The 21,364-nt window shown below is 49.7% G+C and overlaps 1 protein-coding gene across 1 annotated transcript; it reads left to right on the forward strand.

Annotated features, from left to right (window-relative positions):
• Positions 1-295: 295 nt before the first annotated feature.
• Sema3g (semaphorin 3G) lies at positions 296-12,322 on the forward strand. The gene is made up of 16 exons (XM_048355881.1): positions 296-437; positions 2,340-2,500; positions 2,578-2,640; positions 2,894-3,013; positions 3,287-3,377; positions 3,506-3,622; positions 3,843-3,988; positions 4,455-4,569; positions 4,672-4,741; positions 5,242-5,386; positions 5,575-5,806; positions 5,906-5,997; positions 6,590-6,631; positions 7,799-8,027; positions 8,539-8,672; positions 10,198-12,322. The coding sequence occupies exons 1-16, from the start codon at positions 335-337 to the stop codon at positions 10,660-10,662; spliced, it is 2,325 nt and encodes a 774-aa protein (XP_048211838.1). The 5' UTR covers positions 296-334; the 3' UTR covers positions 10,663-12,322.
• Positions 12,323-21,364: the final 9,042 nt, after the last annotated feature.

Here is a 21,364-nt window from a genome sequence, read left to right on the forward strand (position 1 = left end):
ACCCAACTTTAACCTCTGACTTCTGATCCTTGTCAATTTTCCAGGAGCCGAAGAGCTGTGTTTGTGAACATCTCTCTGTGCAAACTGTCCACACCTCAAGTGGGAGGTCTTCCCTGTAGGGAACTGGCCAGCCTGTCACAAGCTGAGGCAGCTGAGATGGTGGGAGAAACTGCAGGTAGATGGCAGGGCAATTAGACTCCTTCCCTCCTCCTCCCTGCCTTCCCGCCCAGGACTGGGTGGAGCTGCTGCCTTATAAGTGGCTGGCCTGGTGGCAACAGAGCAAACTACAGCTAGCAGCCAGACCAGAGGACAGAGGGCGGCTCCGGTTTCCAGCATGGCCTTCCAGGCTTGGGCCATCTGCTGCCTCCTGGGGGGCCTCCTGCTGTGTGTGGGGAGCACCAGCCCCTGCGTGCCCCGCTTAAGACTCTCCTACCGAGGTACTGGCCAGTGCATGTCTGTGGGAACCCTAGCTCTAAGATATCTCTTAGCTAGTCCTGAGCAGTCTGTCCAGCAGCAGGAGGGGGCGGAGCCAGATCCTGCACCACCCCTGGGAAGGGCGTCCCAGCCAGGTCCTGGACCGGTGCTGAGGATGACTGAGCACAGGGGAGGGAGATTGGTTCTTGGAACTATCACCAGGTGGAGTCAGGAGATAGATGCACAGGGTAAGCCTAGGGGGGCTGCTGAGGAGGGAGGAACAGATAGAGACCTCAATAATGGGGCACAGAGATAGGGAAAGAATGGAAATAACTGGTCTGGGTGTGGGTGGATAGCTGGGGGAGTGGGCAGTAGCCTGATCCTCTGGTGGGAGGCAGAGGGAGGGAAAGACCTTTGTTTACCTCTTGTAGTCCATTTCCCACAATGACTTTATGAACCCTCCTCCTCCAATCCTGGATCCCCAGGAGGGTTCAGCTCTTTTTCTACCATCCCAAGGAAGGGCTTCTCTGTCAAAACTGAGCCGTGCTTTCCTCCTCCGTTTACCATGGGAAAGGAGGAGGAATCTCTGAGACACAGACTTGCTGTGGAGAGTATGGAGGGGAAATATGACTTCACTTGGAGAGTCTGAAGGAAAGGGATTCTGGGAGCTCTGGTTTTGAGGGGAGCCTCAGAAAGTTGCCTATATGTAAAGTTCTCTAAGGGACTGTCAACCCTGGAGGACTTCCAAGAACAGGCTGTTGATGAGACTGCTAAGGAAGATTTGGGGCTGGACTGCGGTGTGGGAATGGTATAGGGTACTTTGGGCCTTCCTCAGGATGGAACCAAACCCTCCTGCCAGTCCCTTGCTGGCCTAATCACCTCTAGCTCCCCAGTTATGCCCTGAGGACTCATGTCAGTATCTTCTACGCCTGGGACCACTGTCCCTGGAGAGCCCCTCTCCCCATCTTTGGTGCCTGGATAGGAAGCATTGACAGGGAAGAAAATCCTCTTTTGCTACAAACCTGAGCTGGAACTGGAGCTCCCCATGGCCACACCTGGGCTGCCCTGTGCCTAGGCCCCTGCCAGGATTGCATCTACTGAGGATCCTCTCCCTGCCGGTCCACCTCTCCAACAGACTCTTCCCCTGCCCCACCCCCCCACCACTCCAAGCACGTTGTCAGGCTTGCTTCTCTAATTTCTGCCAGTGGGGGCATCTTCCCTGGGGATTAGGCAGGGAATCAATAGGGAAGTTGGAGAATGTCAGCAGAAAGAGCAAGAGGCTAAAGACCAGAGGAGCTGGGACTGGGGACATCGTTCAGCAATATCACGGTTGTCAAGCATGCAGGAGGCTCTAGGTTTGAGCTCTAGCACATCTGCTCTCAAATAAAGAAAGGAAGGGGCTGGGAATATAGCCTAGTGGTAGGTAGAGTGCTTGCCTTGTGTACATGAAGCACTGGGTTCGATTCCTCAGCACCACATATAGAAAAGGCCAGAGGTGGAACTATGGCTTAAGTGGTAGAGTGCTAGCCTTGAGCAAAAAGAAGCTGGAACAGTACTCAGGCCCTGAGTTCAAGCCTCAGGACTAGACAAAAAAGGGGGGAAAGGAAGGGAGGGAGGGAGGGAGGGAGGGAGGGAGGGAGGGAGGGAGGGAGGGAGGGAAGGGAGGGAGGGAGGGAAGGGAAGGAAGACACTGAAAGCAGACTCCAGTGTAGGCTGGGCCAAACAGAGGCTCAAAGCCTCTGGGTCCACTTGTCCCCAGAAGTTATGTCCCCAAACCCTTCCAGCAGTCCTGTGGATGGAAATATTTCCAGAGGGTTGTGGTGGGGGAAGAGAGGTAAATACATAGCTGGGGCCCATCAACTCTACTCCTTGGCTGGGGAAGTAAGCCGGGCATCAGATCCTAACCTGTGCCTCTCTGTTCCTAGATCTCCTGTCTGCCAACCGCTCTACCATCTTCCTGGGTCCACGAGGCTCCCTTGACCTTCAAGCCATGTACCTGGATGAGTACCGGGACCGCCTCTTTCTGGGGAGCCGAGATGCCCTCTATTCTCTTAGGCTGGACCAGGCATGGCCAGACCCCCGAGAGGTGAGCTAGACTGGTGGGGGAAGTCATATGGGGAAACTGAGGTTGTGAGGCAAAAAGCTCAACAGGCTGTGTTTCAGGTCCTGTGGCCGCCATTACCAGGACAAAGAGAAGAGTGTGATCGGAAGGGACAAGACCTATTGGTGGGTGCTGTTAGAAAGAACTGATCCTCAACCTCAGTGATCCCCCACGATAACCTGAAGTTATGCTCCCAGATATCTCTGCACAGTGTGGTGGAGGCACTGGTAGCAGAGCCTGAGATTTTGGAGGCCTTGGAAGAATGTCACCCCATTCACTTCCCCAGAGCTGATCACACAGGCAAGGCTAAGCCTTGGGGGTTCAAAGAGATGGCAAGCTTCCCCCTCACTCCTCAGCTCTCTTCTTTCTCCCCACTAGACGGAGTGTGCCAACTTCGTGCGGGTGCTGCAGCCCCACAACCGGACTCACCTGCTGGTGTGTGGCACTGGTGCTTTCCACCCTATTTGTGCCCTGGTCACAGTGGGGCATCGTGGGGAGGTGAGCCTGGGCCAGCCCCTAGAGAGACTGTAAGGCAGTGACATTTCCTCACTTCTGCTTATCTGAACATTCCCTTTGAGCCTGGGTAGAGACAGAGGGCAGGGGTTTGAAAGGCGCCTTTGTGTCAGGGTGCTGACCCCATTAGAGAGGCCCTGAATGAGGGTGCCTTCTGCCCAGCCCCCACTGCCCAGTTGCACGCAAGGGCTGCTGCCCCAGTTGGGTGGGGTGGTGCCTCTGTCCTAGGTGATGTCTTCACCCCACTTCCTTCCATAGCATGTGCTCCACCTGGAGCTCCGCAGTGTGGAAAGTGGTCGTGGGAGGTGTCCACACGAGCCCAGCCGTCCCTTTGCCAGCACCTTTGTAGGTGGGTAATCTCAGGCCAGGATGGGGACAGGGAAGGCAGGAGCTGGCCTACAGCCCTGGGAAAATATGGGCTGGGCTGCTCCCCCTGGCCCTTCTCCCCTCACTACCCCCCAACCCATGACCCATCAGGAGGGGAACTGTACACAGGCCTTTCTGCTGACTTCCTGGGGCGTGAGGCCATGATCTTCCGAAGCGGGGGTCCCCGGCCATCCCTGCGCTCTGACTCTGACCAGAGCCTCCTGCACGGTGAGGTTTGTGGCAGAGGGTAGGTTCTGGGGGAAAGACTGGCTGGGACCTGCCATTGAACTGGCAGGGGAGGGCACGCTGAAGCAGGGAGGAGAGGCTGCTGTACTCCCTAGGGCTCTGGTCTCCAGCAGGGGTGCTCCCCCCATAGCTTTCCCTCCTCTTTAGAATCAGTTTACTATGCTTCCCTGCGAACTCCAGCATCACTCTGTCACCCTCCCAGATCCCCGATTTGTGATGGCAGCAAAGATCTCTGACAACTCTGACCAGGATGATGACAAAGTCTACTTCTTTTTCTCTGAGACTGTCCCATCACCTGATGGTGCCCCAGGCCACGTCACTGTCAGCCGTGTGGGCCGAGTCTGTGTGGTAAGAACTATGAAGTGCCCGAGTGCTAGTGGCTCACAATTGTAATCCTAGCCACTCAGGCTGATATTTGAGGATCACAGAAGCCAACCCAAATAGGAAAGTCTTATCTCCAGTTAACCACCCCAAAAACAGAAGTAGAGCTGTGGCTCAAGTGGTAGAGTGCTAGTCTTGAACAACAACAATAACAACAACAACAAACCAAACTAAGGGACAGTGCACGCCTGCGCGCGTGCGTGCACACACACACACACCACACACACACACAATGCACCGTGATGGGGCATGAAGGTCCAAGATTCAACTCCTGCTTCACTCTATCTCTTCCCTCGACCTCCTTCCTGGCAGTAGGGAAACTGAGGTGAGAATGCAGAGCTGATATCCAGAGCTTTCCCACAAGGAAAGGGTGGAGCAACTGGGCGTGCATTTCCGGGGGGGCCTTAGGTTGACTGTGGTCCCTAACCCCCAGAATGATGCTGGTGGCCAGCGGGTGCTGGTGAATAAATGGAGCACCTTCCTCAAGGCCAGGCTGGTCTGCTCTGTCCCCGGCCCTGGTGGTGCTGAGACCCACTTTGACCAGCTGGGTAAGGGCATGGCCCGGCAGTCCTGAGTGCTGGGAGCGGGGAGGGCTCCGTGCTGGTGAATGAGTAGTGGCCTTAATGTCAGTACCCCGTCCTGTGTTCCAGAGGATGTGTTTCTGCTGTGGCCCAAGGCAGGGAAGAACCTCGAGGTGTATGCCCTGTTCAGCACTATAAGGTGGGTACACTAGTTGTCCTGCATTCACCCCTTGCCTCTTTGTGGAGCCTCTGCCTCCATGCCCTGCCTTACAATGGTTCTCTGTGTTTCCCCTGATTCAGTGACTGTATTTGCCATATTCCTGTCTTGCCATGTGGGGGGGGGCAGGGAGGGAGTGGATTCTGGGAGACTTGAACTCAGGGCCTGGGCACTGTCCCTGGACATTTGTGCTCAAGGCTAGCACTCTACCACATGAGCAATAGCTCCACTTCCAGCTTTTTTGGTGGTTAACTGGAGATAAGAGTCTCACAAACTTTCCTGCCCAGGCTAGCTTTGATTCTCAGATCTCAGCCTCCTGAGTAGCTAGGATTACAGGTGTGAGCCACAGCTGTGAGTGCACAGCTTCTTGTCTTGACTTTTGCCTCAGTACCCTTGTTATCTAGTCTCTTCTTGCAGCGGGCACTGTCACCCTCTGCCTTGCCCCTTCCTCCCTCGGCCTGACTGTCCTGTGCCCTCTGCAGTGCTGTGTTCCAGGGTTTTGCTGTCTGTGTGTACCATTTGGCAGACATCTGGGAAGTCTTCAATGGACCCTTTGCCCACCGAGATGGTCCTCAGCACCAGTGGAGAGCCTATGGGGGCAAGGTGCCCTTCCCCCGACCCGGTGTGGTGAGTGTCTGCTGGAGCCAGGCAAGAAGGCCAAGCAGATACCAGGAGAGATTCTTCTTGGAAGGATGCACATGCAGCCCTTGACAGTGTGGGAAATGCAGCCCAGAGGGCCAGGGTGCATTGTGGTGAAACAAGAGGGATGGAAACAAGCCTGAGATTTCAGGTGTCCCCTTTGCTACTGCCTACAGTGCCCCAGCAAGATGACTGCACAGCCTGGACGGCCCTTTGGCAGCACCAAGGACTACCCGGATGAGGTGCTACAGTTTGCCCGAGCCCACCCACTCATGTTCCACCCTGTGAGGCCTCGGCATGGCCGCCCTGTCCTGGTCAAGACCCATCTGACCCAGCAGCTGCGTCAGATTGTGGTTGACCGTGTAGAGGCTGAGGATGGGACCTATGATGTCATCTTCCTGGGGACAGGTAGGAGAGCAGCAGTGGAGCATATGTCAGGCTGGGGAAGTGGGAGGACCCAGGCTGCCCCTTCCTCTTCCCCTGACTCCTCCTCCTCTGTTGCTCCAGATTCAGGGTCTGTGCTCAAAGTCCTGGCCCTACAGGCGGGGGCCTCCGCTGAGCCGGAGGAGGTGGTCCTGGAGGAGCTCCAGGTCTTCAAGGTGAGCAGGGTTTCTCAGTGGTCCCCCACCACTGACACTGGGGCTGGTGACGGAAGCAAGAGCAAGCCCAGGGCAGGACTGGAAGTGTGGCATGTACACGGCCTCAGTGGACTTAGCAGCAGGTACTGTCACCCTCGGCAGGTGATTTGGAACTGCAGTCTATGGACTGAAAGTATCCAGGGCTCCCCAGGAAGAGATGGCTAAAGTGATCATCGAGGTGGCCTTGACAAGGTCCTGATGGCTTGAGTCTCAGTGACGAGGTGGCTGAGGCTCTGAGCCTCTAAGAGTTCTGTGAGCCCCTGTATAGATCCAGGCAAAGGTTGGCTGTTTGGAGACTACTGTAGCCCCTGGACATGACATGGGGTGTTTAGGATGACTGCTTCATTTCTGGGGGACAGGGCTGTGGGAGGGAACATTGGAGGTCTGTGCTTTTAGCCAAGCTTCCTGCTTGGAGGCTGGACTGGATAAGGTGGTGCACAGACCAGGGCTGCGATACAAGTGTCTCCCACCCAGGGCATGAAAGAGGCTGAGGACAGGGCTGGGGGGAGCCTCTTGTCTCACCACCCACTCTGGGACCCTACCTCTTCTCCAGGTGCCAACACCCATCACCACGATGGAGATCTCTGTCAAAAGGGTAAGAGCAGCTATCTATCCTCTTGCATCCCTTTCAGTCTCACTGAGTTTCCTAGTCTCCTGGAAAGCAGGCCAAGTGGGTCCTGAAATCAAAACCAAGTCAAGGAGGGAGCTGAGCTTCACATGGATGAAAACAGAGGGTAATGGGAGGGAGGCATTAAGAAATTGAGGCTGTGTTCAGATAAGGAGAGATCGACAAAGTCCATTTCAGGAGAGGCAAATATGTGGAGCTAAGTGCTGGTGGTTCATGCTCATAATCCTAGCTACTCAGGAAGCTGACTTTTGAGGATCATGATTTGAAGCTATCTCTGGTAGAAAAGTCCAAGAGACTCTTATCTGCCATTAAACAGCAAAAAGCCAGAAGTGGAGCTGTGACTCAAGTGGTAGACTGTCAGCCTTGAAAAAGGTGAGGGAGGGCAGGAGGCTCCAATTTCAAGTTCCAGAACCAGCACATACACAAAAAGTGCTTGGAAACAAAGTTCTGGATTTAAATGAACAAGAGAGCTGCTTCCTAGAGGCCTCCTATGTGTTCTTTTGCAAACTGTAAATACTCTCCCTGTCTCAGTTTATGTTTGGGTAAATCCTGACTTTTGTACAAGGATTATCTAAGGCAAGGTGCATCTCTAAATGAGTCAAAGATCATTGAGATAAAGGGCAGGGCTGGAGGCATGGCTCAAGTGATAGAGCACCCCATGAGCAAAGCAAGCTGCATGAACATGAGGCCCTGAGTTCAAGCTCTGGTATGGAGGTAGGAGGGAAGGTGTGTGTGTGTGTGTGTGTGTGTGTGTGTGTGTGTGTGAGAGAGAGAGAGAGACAGAGACAGAGACAGAGACAGAGACAGAGACAGAGAGACAAAGAGACAGAGAGACAGACAGAGACAGACAGACAGAGAGAGAGAGAGAGAGAGAGAGAGAGAACACAAAGGCTGCTAGCAGAGTCATCCTGGAATTCCCTTAGAGAAAAGACATCATTGTACTCACTCTAACCAGCACAGGATCTGGTACATAACAAGTAGATTATCAGAATCTTTATTTTTGTGAATAAATCTGAGATCCCAGAAGACTTCCTGAATAGGGTAGGAGTCCCAGGAAATCCCAGGAGGTTAAGAGCCTGGCTGCTCCTTGGTGAGGCCCAGGCTCATCATGGCTCTACCTGTGTCCCTCTCCAGCAAATGCTATACGTGGGTTCTCAGCTGGGCGTGGCCCAGCTTCGGCTGCACCAGTGTGAGACTTATGGCAGTGCCTGTGCCGAGTGCTGTTTGGCCCGGGACCCATATTGTGCTTGGGATGGTGCCTCTTGTACTCGCTACCGACCCAGTCTAGGCAAACGCCGCTTCCGCCGGCAAGACATCCGGCATGGCAACCCTGCCCTACAGTGTCTGGGTCAGAGCCAGGATGGTGAGTATTGGGGGTTGTGGGGACACTAAGAGGTCTCTTACTTTCCTTGTGGCCTGCTTTCCACCCCTGTGAAGCATGGCCTGATGGGTTCTGTTTCTAACCCGAAGTCCTGGGCCTGAGTTTCCCTGTCTGCAGCTGCAGCCAGTGCTGGGGAGTAGAGTCTGTGGGCATAGAGATGCCCAAGTCTTTGTTACACTGGTGTTTTGTGGGAATTAGGTGGTGACTCCTGAGCCTCCTTGATCCCATATTTCCCATCTTGAGATAACCTGACCCTTTCTTTCTTTCTTTCTTTTTTTTTTTTTGCCAGTCCTGGGGCTTGAACTCAGGGCTTGAGCACTGTCCCTGGCTTCTTTTTGCTCAAGGCTAGCACTCTACCACTTGAGCCATAGTTCCACTTCTGGCTTTTTCTGTGTATGTGGTGCTGAGGAATCGAACCCAGGGCTTCATGTATGCTGGGCAAGCACTCTACCAGTAGGCCACATTCCCAGCCCTAACCTGACCCTTTCTACAGAGACTTCAGGACTAGTGACCACCAGGATCTATGGCACAGAGCATAACAGCACCTTCCTGGAGTGCCTGCCCAAGTCTCCCCAGGCTGCTGTGCGCTGGTTCTTGCAGCGGCCAGAGGATGAAAGTCCTGACCAGGTAAGTGAAGTCTCTGAGAAGACTCTGCTTCAGGGCCCATCACCTTCCCTAAACCCCAAGCTCTGAGCACTGGAAGGGACCAGCTGGGATCAATCTGAGTAAAGTGTACATTAGACCCCAGCAGTGCCTAGGAATAGCTGCCCCATTTTTGCCTCTGGAAAGCCCCAGCCCAGATGTGCCTGGAGCTCCCCCAGTTTTGAGAGTTGAGTAGCAGAGATGGAAGGGAAGGAATGAGTGGAGTCTGGACAAGTCTTCAACTTTCCCACACTTACACATGTGGGACAACTTTGAAGGGGTGTTCTCTTCCAGGGTTCCGCGGTCCTCCTCTGCCCCGAGCCTGGGTCTCTGACCACTGACCACTAGATTCCTCCTACCCCTAATTTCTGATCTCACACCTCTTCCTTGGAGACCAGTTATTTTCCCAGGCTCTCTCCTCCACCACTCATAAAACTCTGTCAACCCTCTAGATATGTTCAGTGTGGGGCCTGAAGCAGGGCGTGGGCTAGGCAGGGTAAAGAGCCATTCTTCTACCAGGAAGAGAAAGGCGGGGGCTGCTGACAGCAGCGGGTCTCTCTCTAGCTTGGGAACTAGTGGAGGCCAGCCTTGAGCCAGCTGTTGGGCTGGGCACTGAGGAGGCCCCCTGGGGTAGGGGAGTAACAAGATGAAGTTACACAACACCAACCACCCAAGCAGTTCATCCGCAGTGCACACATGCACACACTAAAGCCCAGACAGAGCTCAGGGAGACCGGGAGGGAGCTGCCCTCTTGCCTCCTATACTATGCCCACCCCAGGCTGGAGTTGTTGACCTCACACACTATTGGGGAGAGTGAGTGCAGCACACTGAGACACAGTGGTGTGTGTGTGTGTGTGTGTGTGTGTGTGTGTGTGTGTGTGTGTGTAGGGGAGGATAATTTTTCTTCAGCCCAAAGTAAAAGACTAGATGCCTGCATAGGTCTTTTGCTCTGATTGGTATCCTAGGACTCTGAGTAGGAGAGAAATCAGTCATTCAAATCTTTGAAAAGCCTCTTTTGCTGGTGCTGGTGTCTCATTCCTGTAATCCTGGCTACTTAGGAAGCTGAGATCTGAGGATCCAAATTCAAACTCAATCCACATGGATAAACCTTGAAGAGACTTATCTCCAATTAACTACCAAAAAGCCAGAAGAGCTGTGGCTTAAGTGGTAGAGCACCAGTTTTGAGTGAAAAAGCCAACAGATATCACCAAGGCCCCAGTGCTGGCATATGCACACCTCTCTCTCTCTCTCTCTCTCTCTCTCTCTCTCTCTCTCTCTCTCTCTTTTTCTCTCATGCTGTGAGAAGGTGAGGTCCACCTATAATTATCTCACAACTCAGAGGTTAAGCCTCCCAAGCCCCTGGGCCTTTCCTGGGAAAGGAAGAACATGCAAAGGGATGCTACCCAAGGAGGGCAAACTTGGAAAAGCAATGGGAGAGGGCAGCAAGAAGGTGAAGGCAGGTGTCCTGTCCCATGCCTTGCTTATGCCCCCTATGCCCTTCACTTGGCAGGTGAAGACAGATGAACGCATCCTGCAAACAGAGCAGGGGCTGCTGTTCCGTAGGCTCAGCCGCTTTGATGCAGGGACCTACACCTGCATGACGCTAGAACATGGCTTTTCTCAGACTGTGGTTCGTCTGGCTCTGGAGGTGATTGTGGCTACACAGCTGGACAGCCTGTTCCCTCCAGTGCCAAGGCCAGAGATGCTCTCAGCCCGGGGAGGCCTTGTCTCCGCGCCAACTAAGGCTTGGTATAAGGACATCCTACAGCTCATGGGCTTTGCCAACCTGCCCCGTGTGGATGAGTACTGTGAGCGTGTGTGGTGCCGGGGGATTGGGGAGCGTTCAGGCTCCTTCCGGGTCCGGGCAAAGCAAGCCAAAGGCAAGAGCTGGGCAGGGCTGGAGCTGGGCAAGAAGATGAAGAGCCGGGTACAGGCAGAGCGCAATCGGACACCCCGGGAGGTGGAGGCCACATAGAGAGGGCTGTGGAGGGGGTGGCCAGATTGGACTGAGGGGAGGGAGCTCAGCAGTGGCCTCTAGCATCTCCCACCCACCCAGTTAGAGCAGAGGTGATCAGGATGCCTGATTGCCTCTCAGAGTAGAGTTTCTGCCACCCACAGGCAAGACTGGGGAAGGGGCTTTGTGCCAAGACCCTCTGCCTGCCACTCTATGTTCTCAGTCCCAGCCTGGAGCTGGCATCCTTCAGCCATTGGCAGCCCCAAAGGGCCTGCTATTTGTTTTCAGAGATGGTCTGACTTCCAGAGCACACTTCCGGTTGTGCCAGAGGCAAGAGGATTGGGTGGCTCTTTCCCAGGCTGCAGAACAATGGCCACTCTGAGTGACCCTTAGAGTGGGTGTGTGGGTGACTCTAAGGAGGTGTCTGGATGGGGAGGGGCATGCTCTGGCAGCCAGAGGAGGGTACAAATGGCCTCTTAAGCTGTTAAGAAGAGCCCCTCCTCATGTCTGATATCTAGTAGGTTCCCTGTCATGGCCCATCATGTTTTCTGCATCTCAGAATTACAGACTTGTGGATTTCTGGAACCTGACAGTGGTCTGGGACTCAGGTCCCACTACAAATGATGGAGTGTAATTTCACAGCCTGTTCTTCTTTCCTCAGGCCTTGAGCTGATCTGGCTAGGTTTACTGGGGTGCCTACCTCCAGAGATCTGTGCTGAGAAGAAGGAGAGAGGTGGGATCTAGAAGAATGTCAGTTTCATTTTGTAAACTAGAGATGGGGAGATTGGAGCTAGAGACATGGAAGAACTAGCTGCTTTCCCAGAGCAATGCAAGCATATGGAGCCCAGGGACAGTAGGAATGTGCTGCCCAGGGCTGCAGAGAATTAAAAGGCTGTTGAGGTGAAAACAGGAGGATCTATAGTCCCAGGAGCAGGTGTCAAGAACTTATGGTGAAATCAATTGGTTCAGGATCTACTGGAAGGCCAGATGTTTCAAACCTGTGTTTTCTGACTAATAGATTTGGACAAGAATGGTTCATTTATAATAAGGCATATGTTTCTCCCTCCCTGCTTCCTCCTCTTCCCCTCTCCCTCCTCCCACCTCTCTTTTTCCTGGGGATGAACTCAGCATCTCTCACATAAGCTAAGCAAGTGCTCTGTCACTGAGCTACATAACTTAGCTTCTTCCTCTTCCTCTTTCCCCTGTCTTCCTCCCTCCTCCTCCTCCTTCCTTCCTTCCTTTTCTTCTTCTTTCCTTTTATGGGAAAAATGTAGACAAAAAAGCTGTTACAAACTGTAAAGCCTGTTGATTCTTGGGGTGAGACTGGGTGACATATTTTGCTTTAGGGGAGGTGTTAGTTTTCCAGGCAGGGAGCACAGAAGGGGAGGATGAAAACTAAATGAAAAGTTGTTCCTAGTTTGTACTTGAACAAGTTAGTGACGCACATAACTGACAAGAGGGAAACAAAAACAAGTTTGAGATTCTCTCCTCTAAAAACAAACAAAAATCCAAGAGGAAGAAAGAGAGAAAATAAAATGAGTAGCAAGTCATGGCCTCTTATCTCACTTGAAACCTAAACCTAGAGGCTTAAAAAATTTTTTTAATGTGCTTTTTTTGTCAGTCATGGGCTTGAACTCAAGGCCTGGGTGCTGTCCCTGAGCTTTTGTGCTCAAGGGTTATGCTCTACTACTTTGAACCACAGCTCTTCGTCCCGTTTTCTGATCATTAATTGGAAATAAGAGTCTCATGGACTTTGCTGCCTGGGCTGGCTTTGAACTTCTAGCCTCAGATCTCAACTGCCTGAGTAGCTAGGATTACAGACTTGAGCCACCAGCAGCACTTAAGGCTTTGGATTTTATGCCCTCAACCCTGACCTTCAGAGCATGTGGATCTGAAGGCACACCCTCTGCGCTCTTGATTTTATGGCAACAGAAGCTCTAAGGTCAACCTAACAACATCCTGAGAAACCTTCCTCCCTGGGTATGGTTTGCTGGGATATTAGCAGGTAAAAGTAGAGAAGAAGAGGAAGGAGTGGGAGTGGGAAAGAAGAAGGGAAGAGGGGACCCAGAAGACAGGGAGGTAGAGTGCTAAGCTTCAGGAAAGGGTAATGGAACTGCGGCTGAGTTCTCCCTGGAAAGCCAGAAAGAGGCAAGTCAGCTCTCAGTGCGTGTGGACCAAGCGGAGGCTTGGCAAGCCCCAAGAATCATCTGGAGAAGTGGTCTTGGAAAATGGAGAGAGAAGGAACACATGGTCCTGAATGCGCACCTGCTCCTGGAAAGGCACAGACAACTTCTATCAACTACCGCCACCCTGGGGTACTCGGTGCTATTAACTCCAATTCCTGGAAATGCTCTCTGTGTGAATTCCATTGTGTGTTTTTATTTTGAGATGGGTTCTGTGGTTTCTCTGTCTTTAGAACGTGCTTCTTGAAATTGCTATTGCCATGACTGCCCCTGAGCTCATGAAGAAAGCAGAGACAACAAAGGGATGAAATTGATATTTATATCACAATTATATGATTATTCTATCTGTATGTTTTTGTATTAAATTGACTGATGCTATGTCTGGAAAAATAGAGCTTGCCCCATCTGTTCTGAGAGAGAAGGTCAGAAGGGCGGGTTTTTTCTAACGGGAGATGGGTAATGGGGAGGAAGGAGTCAGAGGGCTTTGTCTTTAGACCTGAGATTGCTCATTAAAATAGGAAAAATCCTGCCTTGAGGGTGGGTAAAACTGACCTTAGATCTTCAGGAAGATCTTGAGCCAGGAAGAAAATAAAGCTGGCCAAGAGTACCCAGGCACATAGGCAGCTCTGCTTGTTTTTTCACAACACTTAACATTTGTTAACAGCAACACTTAGCCTGGTGCCTCCTTCACCCAAGCCGCATACCAATGTATATTAAGGCCTCCAGCTCATGCCAGGCTGGGCTGTGGGGGCTGAAGCTTTTAGGGAGGAGAATAAGAATCTGAACTCCTGGGAAGCATGCATAGAAGGCCGTCTGACCATGGCACCCACTCCTCCAGTGGCATCATGCCCACAGGCCAAGGAGCAGATGCAAGGCTGGAGGTGTGGCTCCAAGGGGCAGAGCTTCAGCCAAGCAAGCCAAAAGAGCAGATTTCACTGGTGCTGGGAGAAGATGGGAAAAGCCACAGGAGAAAGAGACATCAGCCCATTTCTCTAGAAAGACAGCCCTGGACCTCTTGTTTGCATGTACACCTTCATCTAGCTGTAGCCTAGGAGTCTTAACTGAACAGTCAAGCTATCACAGTCAGGCCCAGAAATCACATCCTTCCTTTTATCCCTTTCCCTCACCACAAATACCCAAGCCTGACAGAATCAAAACCCTATTCTCCTAACCTTCAGCTATCATCACCACCCACTGAGAGCCATCATCTTACCCACTTTCAGTAGCTTGACAGGATGAACTAATGTGGTCCCACAGTTCCCTTCTCTGCTCACCGCCCCTGCCCCCCCATGGCGGCCCAATATCCCAGCTGGCCACTGCCATTGCTGCACATGCTGCCAACTCGTCTCGCTGGCCATGCTGCCCTCCTCCTCACTCAAGCCCTATTTCCTTCCTTCCATAGTTTCTCCCTCTCTCTATCTTCCTCTTGCAGCTTTTTCCTCCAAGTCTCATACTTCCTCTGTTCCCTGGGCCTCTGTTTGTGACTTGCCAAATAGGTTTAGAGCTAGAAAGGAGCTTAGACAAAGAGATGAGTCAAGTATTTCCAAAATGGTGTCCTCTGAAATGGTAATTCTAGGAGCTCTTCCATGATCTTCTGGCCTCTGTGGTTAGATTCCAGAACTTCTGTGACCTGGCTTCCACCTCTGCCTGCTCTCCTGCCCCAGGAAAAGACTGAGAAGTTTTGTGGTGGTCTGTTTCTCACTAATCTACATTCCTACTATGTACTCTGTGATTCTCCAAAATGTCTGGCTCAGTATCTCTTACTTTCCCCAGAGCAGCCTACATCTCATGTTTCTAATGTTCTGAAGAACACACATTGGAAAAGTTCTGTTTTAGATTCAATCCTTTCCTTAATACATGAGATTAATTTGTTACTCTGTTTCTCAAGCCTGTAAATTTACCAGAGGCCCTGACCTCCTAGGTGTCTGTCACATTTTGGTTTCCTATGACCTTCATCAAAGTAGGCCCTGCTACTCCAGGGATGTGGCTGCCAAACCACTAGTTTACCAACCAAGACTCTACCCTGTTTCTGGCTCCCATCCGAGCCCCACTCAGTCTGCTTCCTTAGCCTTTGTCTGGCTTTTCCTGTATCTGGCATAGTTCTTGGTAGGGGGTCTAGGATTCACCCCAAGTCTGTGGTTGTCCTACAGTCCAACAGAGTAATTGCTCAGGAAGAATGGGGTAGGATAGGGTGAGAAAAAGGAAAACAACCCTTTTTTTAAATATATCAAATAGCTTCTGTGCTTCTATTTTATTTTGCTAAGCTTGGGTCAGGTCCTAGACCTTGATAAGGGTAGTGGGCACATCACAACCCCCAGGAGCCTTGCTTATCTCCTCCAGGCAGTCCTCTCTGTGGGCTTGTGGGGACCCTAATTGCAACTCCAGCCCGGGGCTCCAGAGGACCAGCTCTCAGGCCCTTGTCAGCTCAGAAAACAGGCTTCTCTAGCCAGCTACATTTTAGGATTTGGAGAGTTGCTCAAAATAGTCTAGTTTCCATCTAAATTAAGGACCCACCCTTGAGCTCCACTCAAGTCTGCAGAGAATTCCAGAAGGAGAAAGTTCAGCACACACCAAGGATAAATCTCTAGGGTTTTCTGAGACTACAAACTTGGAGAGAAAGGAGTGGGTAGGGCTAGATTTGGACACCATATCTGATCAAGAACTTGGGGTGGTTGGGGCCCCACCCTGGCTCCTCTTCCGGACTCACCCACCCCTGTGGTGTAGGGGAGCTGAGGCCAGGCAGTGTGCCCACTTCCCAACCCCCAGTCACCTTTACTATGCTGGGTCCCTCTCTTAGAGGCTGCATCCTAATGAAGCCTTTCACTTTCCCTGCTGGAGTTTCATTAAGGAAAGTTCTGGTTCCTCAATATAGACTTTTTTTTTTAAATCATTCTCCATTTGAGACAGGAACTATGGTGAAGTCTCCAGGGAGATCCTTGCAGGCTCTCCTCCTTTCAGGCTTCCATCAACTACCTTGCATTCAAGGACCTGTCAATGCAGAGAATCAAGTGGCCAGTCTTGACCTTATTCTTCTATGGAGGAAAACATTCAGCACACACTCTAATCCATCCACAAGGGTCTCTTGCCTATCCCACTGGGCAGAGGGCTGCCAGGGCTGGTGGACAGCTGTGGCTGATAGGGTTACAAAAAGAGGTCTGGGAAGAGTCCAAGCGTCTGCCATCAAATGCCAGGGACTGGACCAGGGACACTTGAAGCTGGTTGGAAGGACAGGTTGGGCTGTGCTGTCATAGAGAAAGGTATAGAAAGAAGAGTGATGTGTCTGACAAACAGCTTGCCTTATAGGCATGATCTCATTCTTTAACTCCACACTACCTCCACCCGCCTCAGCTGATAAGGATCTGGTGCTGTTTCCTGTAGTCCAAGGGTCTCAGACAATGGTGTGAACTGCTGGCCCTACTGGAAAGGACATTGTTCAGAGAAGAAAAAAAAAAAACACCCCAGCACAAAGCCAGGGCAGGATCTGTCTAAATGTAAGTGCCTGTTTACAAATCTACAATTTCCAAGGAGTAGAAGACAATGGGGGATTGTTTCAGCAATACCCGGGGCCCCCTCCAGTATGCTCCCATGCGCTGGAGATGGCTTTGATGGTGCAGACAGGTCTCAGATATTCTGAGCAGGATGAACACCGATGGCGGGGATGCCTTCCTGTTTATCCAGGGTGCAGGCAGAGGTAGAGTCAAGGAAGGCAAGGGGAAGGGGCTCCTGGGTCTCATCCCTTTTATCTGATTGTGATCCCTGAATGCTCAGAGACTGAGAGGGGGTGTACTGAGGGAGAAGTAAGAGCATGTGTGTTTATGTGTGTGTATGTGAGTATGCGTGAAAAGAGAGGAGAGAGAGAGAGACAGACAGACAGACAGAGACAGACAGAGACAGAGACAGAGGCAAAAAGAGACAAAGAGACAAACTCTTTATACTTGTCACTTAGATTTGGGGGGTTGGGAAATTAAGGCTTAAATATTTTTTCCCCTGGTACTGGGGCTTGAACTCAGGGCCTCGAACTCAAGGCCTCAAGCTTTCAATTAACTTTCACTTAAGGCCAATGTTCTACCACTTGAGCTATATTGGATAGAAGTCTGGATAATTGGATATAAGAGTCTCAGATTTGTTTGCCCAGGCTGGCTTTGAGCCTCAATCCTAAAATCTCAGACTCCTGAGTATCTAGGTTTACAAGCATGAGCTACTGGCACTGACTTGGAAAACAGACCTTTTGGAATAGGGTTCCTTTGTTTAGCCACCAGGACATTTCTCACCTCTGGGAGCTCTAGACTGACCTCTAGCCAGATTAGGAGCACACAGGGAGCTGAAACTCTCTGGAAACCATGGCCCTGGGATCAGAAACAGTGGAAGTACTGTGTTTCATAGTAGCTTCCTGTTCTTTCCACAGAGGCTAGAACCTTTGGATCAGAGACCCTGGTGTCAGTGAGTGTGCATCTCTGTGTGTACATGTATGTGTGTATATGATAGGAAGGCAGTGCAGAAAAGGAACAGAACTATATCACACATTCTTTTTGAGACAGAAATTCACCATTTTTGATGGGTAGGAGGAGGGCAGCTGGGTTAATGGGGTCACTTTGGGCCTGGATAGACTGTAAGGGCAGTGTTGTTTGAAGGTTTGACATGTGGTGGAAATACCATAAGTACCTTTTATATTAATCTCTGAACATAACAGAAACATACCGCATCAATGAATTCAAATAAATATGTTTAGGTAGAATGAGTAAGGAACAATAAATTATGTAATACCGAAACAGGAGTTTGCTTTATATATCAACCATTCTCACTTTTCAGGTTTCAGGTTTATAATTGTCAACATGCTAACAGCGTCCTCTGGTGTTTGGCAACAGAACAACGGATTTAGGAATACAAGGGTGAACATATATGTATGGGATCAGTAGATGTCAAACTATCTTTGAAGGTGGGAATCTAGACTAGGTACCATGAGAAGAAGAACAGTTCCTTCCTGTCACCATCTGTAGGGGGGCTACCAATCTAGCAGGAGAGATACACCCACAAGAATCACATGGGCTATACAAGCACAGGAAAAACAAAGTATGGAGGGATATGGCCAAATGGTAGATCACCAGCCCAGCAAGCAAGCTGAGAAAGGAAGCCTAGCAAGCACAAGGCCCTAAGCTTAAGTCCTACTATCAGCAAACAAAATGAAACAAACATCCCCAAAAAAGTTTAAGAAATTTTCAAGTCTACAAGAATGGGATTATCTATAATCCTAGCTACTCAGGAGGCTGAGATCTGAGGATCAAAGTTCAGAGCCAGCTTGGGCAGGAAAGTTCATGATACTCTTATCTCCAATTAACCACCAAAAATAAGAAGCATTTACATAGTTGTAATAATGTAACCAATAGTTAATAAAGAATTGTAATACAGCTATTTAAGATGAGTGTAAAAGAAGGAAGCTTTTTTTTTTTTTTTTGCCAGTCCTGGGGCTTGGGACTTGGGATCTGGCTTCTTTTTGTTCAAAGCTAGCACTCTACCACTTTAGCCACAGCACCACTTCTGGCTTTCTCTGTGTATGTGGTGCTGAGGAATTGAACCCAGAGCTTCATGCATGCTAGGCAAGCACTCTACCGCTAAGCCATGTTCCTATCTCGGAAGCTCCCCACTCCCCTGGCTGATAAATTCCTTTTTATTATCTTTAAGTAGTTATACAAAGGACAAAGGATGTGCAACAAAGCAGTTTATGAATACAGTGCATCTTGATCAATGTCACCCCTTTCATCATTCTCTCATCCTTCTCAACCCCACTCACTCCTTCCCTCAATTTCCTTACTTTTGTAGAATATACACTGAATATCATTCTCCCCCATCTTCCTCCCTTCATTTGTCTACCCTTGATCCCATCCCCCATGTTTGCATATCAATTTTCTGGGGTTTATTTTGTTGGACTGTGAGTTAGTCTTTCTAAGGAATTACATTGTTTGAGTTCCTCCCTGAATCTACCATATTTTGGTTAATTCACTTATGCACTGAATACCACCCTAAAGTGTTTATTTACATATTTATAAATAAATTCTAGATTCCACTTATGAGAAAAAAATATCCATTGTCTCTCTCTGGGTTTTACTTCACATAATATGATTTTTTTCCTTCTGTTTCTTTGCAAATGATGCAACATCATTCTAATGGATGATTACAATTCCACTGTATATACATACATTTTCTTGATCCATTTATCCATTGAGGAACATCTGAGTTGATTCCACACTTTGGCTATGGTGAATTGTGCTACAAAACCATGGCTGTGCAAGTGTTTTTTTTTTACTGTATCCTAATTTGTAGTCTTTTGGATAAATGCCCAAGAATGGAATTGCTGGATCACAGTGGTTCTGTGTTTAGTTTTTTAGTAACCTCTATATTGCTATCTAGAGTGAACAAGTTTATATAAAGTAGGAAGCTTTTTAAAGCTTTCTAAGTCTTTATACACACAATAGAAGCCAATAATGTCTAAGATTAATCAATTAAGGAATGGATTAAAAAATGGCAAGTAGTTGTCTCTAGGGAATAGGGCTGGAAATAGAGAGGGTAAATTGAGGGTGTTTTTCATTATAATCCTTTTATACCATTAGACTCTGTGTGCTGGGGGTTGAACCCAGGCCTTGCACACATGGTAAGCATGTGTTCTGCCAGTAAGCCTCACAACTAGCCATATTAGACTTTTAAAAAATATGTTAGTTGCTTAAATACTTTGATAGTAATAAAACACTGACACTCTTCATTTGAGTCTAAGTGAATCTGGTCAAATTTGAAGGCAATCACTGTATACATTTTGGATGTCAGTAATATTTGGAATGAGAACACTATCCTCCACTGTTAAATGACAATGACTCAATGCAACCCTGAGAATTCAGTATCTGGCAAGGGTTCTGAGTTTCCCTCACTTATCCAGATCCCATGAAATCACTGAAAACATACAACTGTTAGACAGGCTGTATTCAGTTTCACCCTAGGCCTTTTGTCATATTCCCATCCTAGATGTCTTGCCTAATGTGAATGTCCTGGCATGAAAATTCATACACTATAGACAGAAATGCTCAAACTATCAGGCTTGAGGGGTTTGACTGGCTCACTCCAGCTGTAGAGTGTGCTAAGACTATATTGGCTCAAGTGAGTGGAGCTCTTCTGTCCTACATGCACTTCAACATATTTTTGAGGGCCCCAAGCCTAGCAATAAGGACCTCTTCTCAGTTATGTGGATTGCTATGTTGGTCCTCCCTTTCTTCTTCTTCTTCTTCTTCTTCTTCTTCTTCTTCTTCTTCTTCTTCTTCTTCTTCTTCTTCTTCTTCTTCTTCCTCTCTCTCTCTCTCTCTCTCTTTCTCTCTCTCTCTCTCTCTCTCTCTCTCTCTCTCTCTCTCTCTCTCTCTCTCTCTCTCTCTCTCTCTCTCTCTCTCCCCCTCTCGCTCTCTCTTCCTCCCTCCTTCCCTCTCTCTGTTTCTTGGTGCCAGTCCTGGGGCTTGAATTCAGGGCCTGGGTGCTGTTCCTGAACTCATTTGCTCAAGGCTTGTGCTCTACCACTTTTTGTTTTGGCCAGTCCTGGGCCTTGGACTCAGGGCCTGAGCACTGTCCCTGGCTTCTTCCCGCTCAAGGCTAGCACTCTGCCACCTGAGCCACAGCGCCCCTTCTGGCCGTTTTCCATATATGTGGTGCTGGAGAATCGAACTGAGAGCTTCATGTGTAGGAGGCAAGCACTCTTGCCACTAGGCCATATTCCCAGCCCCTGTGCTCTACCAGTTGAACCACACCACCACTTCTGGCTTCCTTTGTAGCTTTGTGGAGATATGAGTCTCACAGACTTTCTTGTTACTTGTTAGGCTGGCTTCAAATCATGACCATCATCTCAACTTCCTGAGTAGCTAGGGTTTCAGGTGTGAGCCATCAGTGCCTAGCCTCTTGTCTTTCCTTTCCTTTCTTTCTCCTTTCTCGTTCCTTTCCTTTTCTTTCCTTCCTTTTTTCCTCTTGGTACTCAAGCTTGACATCAGCCTCAAACACTTGCTCAGCTTTCTTGCCACTTGTTTCATGCTTCCTGATCAGCTTTTTGCTGTTAATTGGAGAGGAGTCTCTCAGACTTTTCTGCCTGGGCTGGCTTCAAAACACAATCCTCCAAGTGTCAACTTCCTGAGTAGCTAAGATTACAAATGTAAGCCACCAGTGCTCAGCTCGGGCTCACCTTGTACTTACGTGTACAAGGATGATAATCTCTGTCCCTGGACTATTTTCCTGCAGAATGACTACCTGCCAAAGAAACACATCTATGTTCTATTTTGAAAGTTCTATACTAAACTTTATGAATTAGAGATGTGAATTTACTTTAAAAAATATTTTTGGGGGCTGGGAATATGGCCTAATTGCAAGAGTGCTTGCCTTCTATACATGAAGCCCAGGATTTGATTCCTCAGCACCACATATATAGAAAATGGCCAGAAGTGGCGCTGTGGCTCAAGAGGTACAGTGCTAGCTAGCCTTGAGCAAAAAGAAGCCAGGGACAGTGCTCAGGCCCTGAGTCC

This window comes from Perognathus longimembris, chromosome 10, assembly GCF_023159225.1.
Source record: "Perognathus longimembris pacificus isolate PPM17 chromosome 10, ASM2315922v1, whole genome shotgun sequence".
Lineage (NCBI taxonomy): Eukaryota > Metazoa > Chordata > Mammalia > Rodentia > Heteromyidae > Perognathus > Perognathus longimembris.

Excerpts from the sequence above, each read along its gene's own strand:
- Sema3g (XM_048355881.1), top strand. The coding sequence starts at position 335 with ATGGCCTTCCAGGCTTGGGCCATCTGCTGCCTCCTGGGGGGCCTCCTG. Across the intron at positions 2,641-2,893 it reads GGAAGGGACAAGACCTATTG|ACGGAGTGTGCCAACTTCGT; the intron begins GTGGGTGCTGTT and ends TCTCCCCACTAG. Across the intron at positions 5,387-5,574 it reads CCTTCCCCCGACCCGGTGTG|TGCCCCAGCAAGATGACTGC; the intron begins GTGAGTGTCTGC and ends TACTGCCTACAG.